This window comes from Amyelois transitella, chromosome 21 (assembly GCF_032362555.1).
Source record: "Amyelois transitella isolate CPQ chromosome 21, ilAmyTran1.1, whole genome shotgun sequence".
Lineage (NCBI taxonomy): Eukaryota > Metazoa > Arthropoda > Insecta > Lepidoptera > Pyralidae > Amyelois > Amyelois transitella.
In genome coordinates, this window is record NC_083524.1 from 2074708 (window position 1) to 2087070 (window position 12363).

General features: G+C 37.5%; 1 protein-coding gene across 1 annotated transcript in view; it reads right to left on the reverse strand.

Moving 5' to 3' along the window:
* Nucleotides 1-12363, reverse strand: part of LOC106136564 (myotubularin-related protein 6) — a 63868-nt gene that overhangs the window by 11306 nt on the left and 40199 nt on the right. The window contains exons 8-14 of the mRNA XM_060950373.1: nt 12275-12350; nt 11060-11216; nt 8831-8974; nt 8260-8366; nt 6932-7060; nt 6038-6164; nt 4990-5126 (exon numbers count right to left, since the gene is read on the reverse strand). Coding sequence (XP_060806356.1) covers nt 4990-5126; nt 6038-6164; nt 6932-7060; nt 8260-8366; nt 8831-8974; nt 11060-11216; nt 12275-12350 — 877 coding nt within the window. The remainder of the gene's footprint in view (nt 1-4989; nt 5127-6037; nt 6165-6931; nt 7061-8259; nt 8367-8830; nt 8975-11059; nt 11217-12274; nt 12351-12363) is intronic.

The following is a 12363-nucleotide window of genomic DNA, read 5'->3' on the forward strand; positions in this document are numbered from 1 at the left end:
TTGGAGGATGTTATTAACATTACGCAACGAGATAACAAACGGCGCCGGATTACGGACGAGTGCATGGATAGCACCTCAACAGATTTACGGACTATAGTTAGAGAAGAGTTATGTAATATAATGAAACCCCTTCAACAAGAAATAAAAGAAATTAAAGATTTTAATAAACAAATTCAAAATTCTATGGATTTTCTGGTGGAGCAAAATAAGGAATATCAGACGAAGATAAATGAGCTTGAAGTGCAATCTAAGAAAAATAGAGATTATATTAACATCCTGGAAAGCAAACTCGAAGATATTCTTATAGCGAGTCGTAAAACAAACCTTGAAATAAAAAATGTTCCAAAGATGAACCCTGAGACTAAACAGGACCTCATAGAAAATGTCACAAACTTGTTCAAGACTGTGGACTGCTCATTACGAAATTGTGACATTAAGGACATTTATCGAGTGAGAGGAAATCATCCTGAAAAGAAGAATACTCCAATTATTGTGGAGACTAACTCTGCTATTTTAAAAGCGGAATTCCTAAAGAAGGTAAAATTTTTTAACATGAAACATCAAAATAAATTATGTGCCAAACACATGGGCTACAAAACGCAGGAGGATACTCCAATATTCGTATCAGAACACCTCACAGCAAAAGGAACACGTCTCCATTTCCTAGCCCGTGACCTCGCTAAGTCGAAGAGTTACAAATTTTGTTGGACGGCTTATGGAAAAGTATTCGTTAGAAAAGATGAAAATTCTCCAATAATAAATATTAGGACTGAAGAGCAAGTCCAAGGCTTATTCCAAGATAAATGACTATTTTTGCAGCTTAACGTGTGTATGAATAACGATGAACTATATGTACGTCTATGGTTAAACTTAATGAAGGTAATATTTTTTATCTCAATGTTCTTAACAAATTTGAAAAGACAATTATCACTCACAAAATTCAAAGTCACTCAACAACTACTTAAATATCCATACTTGATTTATAACAATAATAAATTAAAGCAATTTTGCTATTCATTTGTAATACATGCATGTTTACTATTTAATATTAAAAATGTCTATGTGTACACTGCCTTACTTTTGCCTAGTCTGTTGTTGTTAATTGCTAACTCTAGGGGTAACATACATATCACTTATGATAATTTCAGTCTCTTATTCTCACTTATATGGAAAACTTTTATTAGATATCAAAATAAGCTGATACAATCATATAATAATAATTCATTTATAAAAAAAATTCATTTTATTACATACCATCAACACGGCTTTTGGACTATATATACATATATATATAACAGTTATATACATATATATATAACAGTTATATACTTAAAATATACAATTCAAATATATATTTAATTTATTATAACGGATCTGTGCACTTTTTGAACTTTCGGATTTTTTCACATTTGGTGAAAGTATACACCTTCTGTCATTTGTCTAAACAGCCCTTATGTAACTATTTCTTAAATACATATTTACGTTTAAAACCGATTGAACATCTATGTATGCAAATAATGATAGTAAAATCGTACAAACCACAAAATTCAGTAATTATTAAAATGAAATGCATTTACTGTATATGTCACATCGGCCTTATTTTGACGTGCAGCCTAACTTATTATCATAATGGATGAACGATTGGTAACGTTAAATGACATAGACAATATGGAGATAGCCACTTCCACTATTTGTAGCCCTAGTGAATTTAATTCAACTATTAAAGTAGACAAAAGGGACCTTACTGTAATAACACAAAATATAAGAAGTATTGATCACAACTTTGACGATTTTACCCTTACTTTGGCTACTTTAAAGACTGATATAGATGTTGTTATATTGACAGAATGTAGATTAAATGATAATAAAAACATACCTCAAATGATAGGCTATTGCATGTATCATAGTACTCGTCACTTAAACCAAAATGATGGTGTTGTTCTCTATATTAAAAATACACTTAGGCACGAAGTGAAGGAAATCATACTTACCCATGCTTCCTGTATTCAAGTCGATGTACTGGGCACTGTCATTTTGGGTATATATAGGTCTCCATCACAACAAAATGCCGAACCGTTCATAAATTCCCTAGAGTCCCATCTAATATCTTTAAATTCTAGAAATAATATAGTTGTCGCGGGTGACTTAAACATAAACATTAAGTTTAAAACTAAAGAAGAATCTCATGAACGCAAAAACAGAATACTGTACCAGAATATGTTATCTAACTATGGGATACTTGCAGGACATACTTTTAAAACGAATGATAAAAATTGCATAGATCATATAATGCTCAAATTAAATAAAGTAAAACATACCGCACGTATAGTTATTTTAGAAACTAGTATAACAGACCATAAAACTGTTTTTCTCTCCATCTCCTCAGTACCGCGTTGTTCACAGGTGAATAAATCTAGAACCAAAACTGATTTCGGAAGTGCCGTAGTTGCGTTGGAAAAAAGCAATGTTAATGACTTACTGTTCTGTGATGACCCCACAATAATAATAGAGAAGTTAATTAAATGTATAAAAAATTGCTTGGATCAAAATTCTGTTACCACTAATATACCTAAATCTAAAAGAATAATAAAACCCTGGATCACCCCAGGAATATTGCGTTGTATAAAAAATCGGAACAAATTACAGAAAGAATGTAAAAATAATCCTGGGAATGAAGTTACTAAAGTCATTTATAAAAGATATAGGAACTATTGTAATAATCTGATTAAAAAATTAAAACGAAATTATGAAAAAGAACTTTTATCAAAATCTTTAAATAATAATAAACAACTTTGGAAAAATATTAGAAGCATTACTTATACTAACAAAAATAATAGTCAAAACTCTGAATTGTTGCATATTAAACCCTCAAATCAGGAATCTGTTAACTATATAAATAAAGTGTTTGCAAATGTTGGTAAACAATTAGCTACGCAGATTCAGACAAGTTCTGAAGCTGAACTTAATACAATGTTACATAATATTCCACAACAACCTAATACATTTGTGCTACTGCCAACGGATTGTGATGAAGTGAGCGGTGTACTGATGGGTCTCAAATCGGACAGTGCTCCTGGATGGGACAACATATCCACAAAATTCCTGAAACTAGGTAAAAATGTAATTGTTCCGATTCTGACTCACCTAGTAAATCTTTGTTTTTTGAAGGGAATATTTCCGTTGCCACTAAAAAAAATCCATTATCACACCTATACATAAGAGAGGTAATAGAAACGATGTCAGCAACTATCGGCCAATATCTATTCTACCAGCTATATCGAAAGTTTTGGAAAAATTAATTAACATTAGATTAATAAATTTTCTTGACAAATACCAAATACTTTCGTCAAAACAATTTGGCTTCCGACGAGGAAAATCGGCGGAAGATGCAGTAATTGAGCTGACAACTCTGGTTGCACGTAATTTAGATCTAGGCGTCAAATGCTCTGCTGTATTCCTGGACCTGAAAAGTGCTTTCGACACCGTTTCTATCCCCATTCTTATACGGAAGTTAGAACGAATAGGTATCAGAGATGTGGCACTCGCTCTGTTTAAAGACTATCTGAGTAACAGACAGCAAACGGTTAAAATTGAAAACTGTGTGAGTGAGGTAGAAAATGTTACATATGGTGTTCCTCAAGGGAGTGTACTGGGTCCCACCCTGTTTCTTTTGTATATAAATGATCTCTGTGAAATGAATATTCCAAATGCGAAAATCTTTTCATATGCGGACGATACTGCCATTGTCTTCAGTGGCACTACATGGGATAGTACACGTACACACATTGAGACAGGGCTAGCCCAGGTAGCACGCTGGCTCAAAAGTAATTTGCTCACTCTTAACACTGCAAAAACTAATTACATCTGTTTTGGTATTGACTCACGAAATCAACCTAATCAAGGTTACCGTATAAAAATCCATTCTTGTAACCAAAATACTGATCTTCCTGACTGCTGCTGTCCTATCATCGACAGAGTAGATAAGGTTAAGTACTTGGGTGTACTGGTTGATCAAAGATTATCATGGTACCCGCATGTAGATCACGTAATAAATAGAGTGAGAAAGTTGTCCTGGATATTTAAATCATTACGTTATGTGGTACCCAGAGGTTTAGACGTACAGTGCTCATCCAAAAACCTTCTGAACAATATTTATATATCACTTGTGCAGTGCATTCTTATTTATTGTATTTCAGTTTGGGGAAATGCTGCAAAGACTCATTTTATAGGATTAGAAAGAGCACAGAGATTCCTGATCAAAATTATGTATTTTAAGAAAAAGCGATATTCAACTGAACTCTTATACAATGAGTGTAATCTGCTTACGGTTAGACAGTTGTATATTTTGCATTGTGTACTGTATAAGCATAAAACTACAGAATATGATCCTAAAGTTGAAACAAGAAGAAGGAGATACATAGTAGCTAAAATACCACAAACTAGAACATATTTTGCACGAAGACAATTCTATGTAATATCAGCCCAATTATATAACAAAATTAACAGAGTAAATAATATATATAGAAAATTGTATAAGGAATGTAAGTTTGTGATTACTGGATGGCTTAAAACGAAAAGTTATGAACAGACTGAGGCTTTACTATAGTATAAGGATAAATGTATATTAACATAAATATAAAGTATAGTTTACCTTAGTATACGAATCTAACACTTTTTCAAATGCACATTATATATTTATTTAATTACCTTACTCGTACTTTACAAGGTTAATTTGCTTTTATGAAAGAGCGGAGTCTCCTGGCACAGGCTTGCACGCTTAAAAGGAGACTCCAATCATATTTCTTGTGTCATGTGCTTTAAGAAATAAACGATTTTGTATTTTGTATTTTGTACCCTTAGTCGCCTTTAACGACATCCATGAGAAAGTGATGGAGCGGTGCTATTCTTTTTTGTATTAATGCTGGAAACCACACGGCACTGTACTATAAAATAAATATATATATATATATATATATACAATATACTTACTTGTTATCAATCTGCAACGCTTCAGTCTTGCTCTCCAAATCGATAGAATTAACATTACCATTCTGATAATTTACAACAGTGGAGTCTGTGCTCTTATCCCTCTTGCCGGAGAGGAGGTTCTTGAACGTTGTTATCCTCTGCAAACAATTTAAAAACTTACATTTCTACATTCAAAAATAATATTTTTATGTTTCTCTCATTGTGACTGTAAATCTTCATGAATAATTAAAAAAATTAAACCTGCAGTGGTCAGATAGGAGTCGCTTCGTGTAAAAACCTGACTCACCCAATCCAGGATCCATGATCGAAGGCATACCCCGGGCTCCTCTCCAGAGTGGTGAGGATGCGACCGGGACTAAAGCCAGGAGGAAGAAGCGGTCATACGTAAATACATACATACACACACAAAATCACGCCTCTTTCCCGGAGGGGTAGGCAGAGACTACCTCTTTCCACTTGCCACGATCTCTGCATACTTCCTACGCTTCATCCACATTCATAACTCTCTTGATGCAAGCTCGGCGGTTTCGGGTACTCTTGACCTGACCCTTTACCAGGACGTCCTTAATTTGATCAAGATACGTTCGTCTAGGTCTTCCCACTCCGACCTTTCCCTCCACACTCTCCTTGTATATCTGCTTAGTCAACCTGGTTTTCATTCATCCTCTCCACATGACCGAACCATCTCAACATACCCTTTTCTACTCCTGTAACTACATCTTCTTTCACATCACAACATTCCCTTATCACGCTGGTCCTTATCCGGTCACTCAATTTCACATCCATCATACTCCTTAACGCTCTCATTTCCACCGCATTTATTCTGCTTTCGTGCTTCTTTTGCCATACCCAACTTTCACTACCATACATTAATGTCGGGACCAACACGCCCCTATGCACAGCCAGTCGAGCCTTTTTGGATAGTTTCTGACTGCTCATAAAGGCATGCAAAGCTCGTCTTCCCGTCCTTAATTTGATCAAGATACGTTCGCCTAGGTCTTCCCACTCCGACCTTTCCCTCCACACTCTCCCACCTAAGCGGTCATACCTTGGTGAGGTATCCGATGTGGTGCTCGAGAGCTGAGCAATGCTCGACGGCGGCGGGCAGCAGGTCGCCGAGGGGCTCCCGCGGGTGGACACCGCTCTCATGCCGGCAGTACATGCCGCGCCAGAATCTGGTAAAACGATGAAACATGCCGAATGTGAGATTTGTACAATTTCAACTTTATCTTCTAAATATATTTATATGGATGAAGCGAAGCAAGTATGCAGAGATCGTGGCAAGTGGAAAGAGGTAGTCGGTGCCTACCCCTCCGGGAAAGAGGCGTGATTTTATGTATATATGTATATATTTAAAAAAAAAATTAACGACTGACTAACATATCAACACACAGACCCAAACTGATGAGTCTTGACACTTGAAATTTGGCGTGTGAATTCTTTATGTGGTCTAGGGATGCCCTTAGAAAGAATTTTTTAAATTCCCGCTGAAACGGGAATTATGCAGCTGAACGTGGCCTATCAGTCTTTTAATGACTGTTAGCTCTGTCTACCCCGCAAGGGAAGTAGACGTGACTATATGTATGAATGCTTGAATAGTTAACGACAGTGGTAAGTCCAATAAAAAATAAAATAGTTTTTCAACAGATTTTCGGATTTTCCCATATTTACCTTATGTGCCGTGTGGTTCCCGGCACCAATACAAAAAAGAATAGGACCACTCCATCTCTTTCCCATGGATGTCGTAAAAGGCGACCAAGGGATAGGCTTACAAACTTGGGATTCATTTTTAGGCGATGGGCTAGCAACCTGTCACTATTTGAATCTCAATTCTATCATTAAGCCAAATAGCTGAACGTGGCCATTCAGTCTTTTCAACACTGTTGGCTCTGTCTACCCCGCAAGGGATATAGACGTGACCATATGTATGTATGTATGTTACCTTATGCTCTGCGCGCTCAAGTTCGGCTTCAAGACATCGGGATGGGCCTTTGGGTTGTAAAGTGGGTTTTTGTACTCGTTCAGATGGTTCGCCATGTATCCCCACAGAGAGAATGTACGCTCTGATAATCTGAAAAATTTAAATAATACATATAAAGCATTTGAATTGAGATTGAGAAGGGATGTGCTTTTATATACTTGGGATTCTTAACGGCCTCTGTGGCGCAGCGGTAGTGCGCTTGTCTGTGACACCGGAGGTCCCGGGTTCGAATCCCGGCCAGGGCATGATGAGAAAAGAACTTTTTCTGATTGGCCTGGGTCTTAGATGTTTATCTATATAAGTATTTATTATAAAATATAGTATCGTTGATTTAAGTATCGTACTCGTAACACAAGTTACGAACTTACTTCGAGGCTAACTCAATCAGTGTAATTTGTCCCGTATATATTTATTTTATTTATTCTTCTTTTAAGCGATGGGCTAGCAGCCTGTCAATGTTTTAATCTCAATTCTATCATTAAGCTAAACACCTGAACGTAGCCTTTCAGTCTTTTGAAGACTGTTGGCTTTATCTATCCAGCAAGGGATAAAGAAGTGATTATATGTATTTATATGTGTATTGAGAATGCCTAAAAGTAAGTTTTAATACCAATAAAACTGTTCCATAACAGTCTGGGGATATTTATTTTAGTTTACAATTGTAAAATATTAAAAATACTGCTCGAATTAAGAATCGCCTCCTTTTTTTCGAAGTCGGTTAAAAAATGTAACCGGAGCGATGATTCGAGCTCTACGGTCATCAAAGGGAAGATCTTCCGTCAGCTTAGTGTGATGCCTGGGGAACCGCGCGACAATGATGAGTCGGAGATTGTATTTATGATCTAATCCATGAAATCCATGAAATATTTAATATAATAAATAAATAAATAATAAATAAATAACCATTTAGCAAATGTGATTGGTTGGTGTCGTGTGACGTTTCAGCAGTCTCTGCGCTGCAATTGGCTGAGCGCTTCGTATTCTCGCTGGATTGGTTGGTGGCGTGTGACGTTAGTGTTGTCGCCACAAAAAAATAAATTTAAACATTCTCTCATCATCATCCTGGTTTTACACCTTCCAAGAGAAGAGCCCGGAGTCCGACTAAGACCTCTAACCTGAATTATGTAAGAGGTTTGAATGACAATGCACGTGAGTTAGCATCAAAGCGTTTCTCAATTCAAAATAACGGGTCACACAAGATGGTGGATAGTATCACTGTAAGCTAGTGACGTCTTTCTCAAATAAAAACGGCGGAACAGCCAAGGTGGCGGACTAGTTATTTACATTACCTTAAGTCCCGCCTGTCTTTCTGACAGTTCCCTACGAAGGTCCCGTACTGGCAGGCGTGAGCGTGGTCGTGTAGCGTCAGCAGAAAACGCTCGTTGAATTGGAAAGCCTGGAGACAAGTATAGAAATTATCTCAACATACATACATATGATCACGTCCGTATCCCTAGCGGGGTAGACAGAGCCACCAGTCTTGAAAAGACTGATAGGCCACGCTCAGCTGTTTGGCTTAGTGATAGAATTGACATTCAATTAGTGACAGGTTGCTGGCCCATCGCCTAAAAAAGAATCCCAAGTTTGTAAGCCTATCCCTTTGTCGACTTTTACGACATCCATGGGAAAGAGATGGAGTGGTCCTATTCTTTTTTTTTATTGGTGCCGGGAACCACACGGCACTATTGTTAGATGTTCTTGAGATATACGTTGAATAATATAGACATTTAAAACTGATTATTTCCTTCTCTTTTCTGCTTCTTTATTCTGTAGTAATAAATAACTTTTACAACTATACTTCCTACAGTATGTATGTATAGCAAATCAATCGACCACGCGCACCGTGGTCCTGAAACTGACCTCGGGCGCCTGCCTCAGCAGCTGCCACGTGCAGTCCAGCAGCTGGGTGAACACTGGCGACACCTCCCTGCCGTCGGACGCGATGTGCCCGCACCGGCACGTGAACTTGTGACCGAACGACAGCCAGTCCTTCTCTATCAGCGCCTGGGGGTATATACACAACAATCAGTTTATTGCCGTTTATTTCAGTGCCGTGTGGTTCCCGGCACCAATACAAAAAAGAATAGGACCACTCCATCTCATTCCCATGGATGTCGTAAAAGGCGACTAAGGGATAGGCTTATAAACTTGGGATTCTTCTTTTAGGCGATGGGCTAGCAACCTGTCACTATTTGAATCTCAATTCTATCAATAAGCCAAATAGCTGAACGTGGCCATTTAGTCTTCAAGACTGTTGGCTCTGTCTACCCCGCATGGGATATGGACGTGACCATATGTATGTATGTATGTATCAGTTTATTGGACGGCTGTCAGGGTGAGAGAAAACAATTTATTTAATACAAAACTTATCCTATCATTGCAGTCATAAAAACCAATGCGATAGACAAAGCAACTTATACATTAAATTCTTACACAATATTAACAATTATAACATAGAACAAATATCGTAGCTCTTGTAAACTCGCTCAGAGAACAATGAAAAATATTTATTCTCCCAGCTATTTCGTTGAGACAAACACGAATGCCGAAAACCGGAACGTATAATTACGTCTATATCCCTTGCGCGGTACACAGAGGCAACAGTTTTGAAAAGGCTGAAAGTACCACATCAGGTTCATGCTGTATGGCTTAATGATGGAATTGAGGTCACTAGCCCACCGGCTTCTAGATCGTCCGTGTGGTTCCAGACACTTAAGAAAAAGACCACTCCATATAATTTCCATGGATGTCGTAAAAGGCGACCGAAAGACTCTAATTAAGCGAGGGGAAAATCGTGAAGAAACCTGTAATACAACTGGATATGTAACCATGATTTAATATGGGTTCCCCTGCAAAGGTCGCGGAGGTCAGATGGGTGTCGCTTCGTAAAAAAACCAGACTCACCCAATCCAGGAATTCCAGGATCCATGGTCGAAGGTATACCTAGTTCTCCTCTCCAGAGTGTTGAGAATGTCCAGGAATAATGTCAAGAAGAAGATATATATTTATATGATACTAGCTGTTGCCCGCGACTTTGTCCGCGTAAGTTTCGAGTTGAATCTTGATCATACAGTCAGATACAGACAGACAGACAAAATATGTAAAAAAAAAATTAGTCAAAATATTAAATGTACAGACAAAATATTTTTACCGTTTTATTATAAGTATGTAGTATTTTGATTTTCAGTTTTTTTTTAATAAAATACTCAAACTCATAAATCGGTTCAGTACTTTCGGAGATAATCGTGATCATACATACAGACAGACAGACAGACAAACAAGAAATTAAAAAAAAAAATATTTTCGCTTTCTATTATTCATTCTAAATGTCCCTCTATCCATTTCAGTCAAAAATTACTAAATGTACAGACAAAATATTTTAGTATACACTAAAACAGTAAAAATATTTTGTCTACTGTATAGTAGAACTCCAATTATCCGAATTAATGGGGACCGGGACCCATTCGGATAATCAAATATTCGGATAATCGGATTTTTTTTTTAAATTGCCATTGGAGAGAATAAAAGCTACGTTTTGATATTGCACTATTTTTTTATTGAATTAAATGAAAGAAACATGAAATTTTCACATGTTTTAAATATAAATAAAATGTACTTATGTACAAGTTTAGAAATAAAAATCATTGTTTTTTAAACATCTCCGTCAATGTAAGCGGTTTTGCGGTCTTCAACCGTTTTCGGATTGATTGATTTGATTCGGATAATCGGCGATTCGGATAGTCGGAGTTCGGATAATTGGAGTTTTACTGTATGTATAGATTTACCTTATGGAAACCTTATATATAAAACTGGAAGGTTAAAAAAATAGTGGAAGACCGAAAAAAATGGATGGACGGCGTGAAGGATAGTATGAGTAGAAAGTGAGTGACCAGTGAGAAGGCGAGTGACAGAAGTAATTGTAAAAAACCAACATACTGTTTCGAACCCACGTTAAAAGTGGAAAAAGATAACGACTATTGAAATGGTTGACTGGTAAGATAATGCTTCTAGCATTAAGTCCGCCAATTGTGCTATACATTTGTATCTTGTGCAATGAAGTTTAAATAAATAAATAAATAGACTATGTACCTGGTACCCGTTGAAAGTGCGATAGTGTGGTTCTAAAAACAGTGCGGCGAGCGAGCAAGCCTGCGAGGTTCTGTCCCACCCGTCGCTGCAGTGGACGCACACGCTCACCCCGCTCTCTATTGCGCACGCGATCCACCATGACGTGTCCAGTATCGATCTGGGAATTTAAATATGGAATTAGTTTTATAGAGAAGGCATACGGACAGACGGACAAACAAATGTTATGTTCTTTTGACACCCATTTGGCCTTCAAAATGTATTTAACTTACATACATACATACATATGATCACGTCCGTATCCCTAGCGGGGTAGACAGAGCCACCAGTCTTGAAAAGACTGATAGGCCACGCTCAGCTATTTGGCTTAATGATAGAATTGAGATTCAAATAGTGACAGGTTGCTAGCCCATCGCCTAAAAGAAGAATCCCAAGTTTATAGGCCTATCCCTTAGTCGCCTTTTACGACATCCATGGGAAAGAGATGGAGTGGTCCCATTCTTTTTTGTAGGTGCCGGGACCCATACGGCACTATTTTTATTATTTAACTTATGTACTTTTTATTTCTTTTTATCTCCTGTTTTCTTGATGTTGGCGCAATGTTGAATTGACAAGTTTACTTACGGCCTTTATGTTGGCAAGACTTTTCGCTTTCGTTTGATACTAATAGCTTTTCATCTATTTTTTTAACCTTCTTAACATCTGTACATTACTTTTACCTGTTGGCTCTTATATATATGTAAGGTCAGGTCAGGACGAAACGACTCCCGTCAGAGCTGCGCAACCTTAGCAGGGTCACCTTACCCTGTGGAACCTTATCATGTGGAAGCCGCACTAGATTTAATGTGCCATTTCCTTAGTCGGCTCTAACGACTTACAAAAGATGGTTGTATTCTAAAATGGCGGGCGTACGAGTATTGTGACACTCGGCACTAGATTTAATGTGCCATTTCCTTAGTCGGCTCTAACGACTTACAAAAGATGGTTGTATTCTAAAATGGCGGGCGTACGAGTATTGTGACACTCAGCACTAGATTTAATGTGCCATTCCCTAAGTCGGCTCTAACGACTTACAAAAGATGGTTGTATTCTAAAATGGCGGGCGTACGAGTATTGTGACACTCAGCACTAGATTTAATGTGTCATTCCCTTAGTCGGCTCTAACGACTTACAAAAGATGGTTGTATTGTGAAGTGGCGGGCATGTTGTGACACTCACTTTATGTGTTTCAGCCAACCAGACGACTCCAATCCGCTCAGGAATGACGACATGGTGGGAGAGTTCTGTTCGCACGCTGAAATATATAA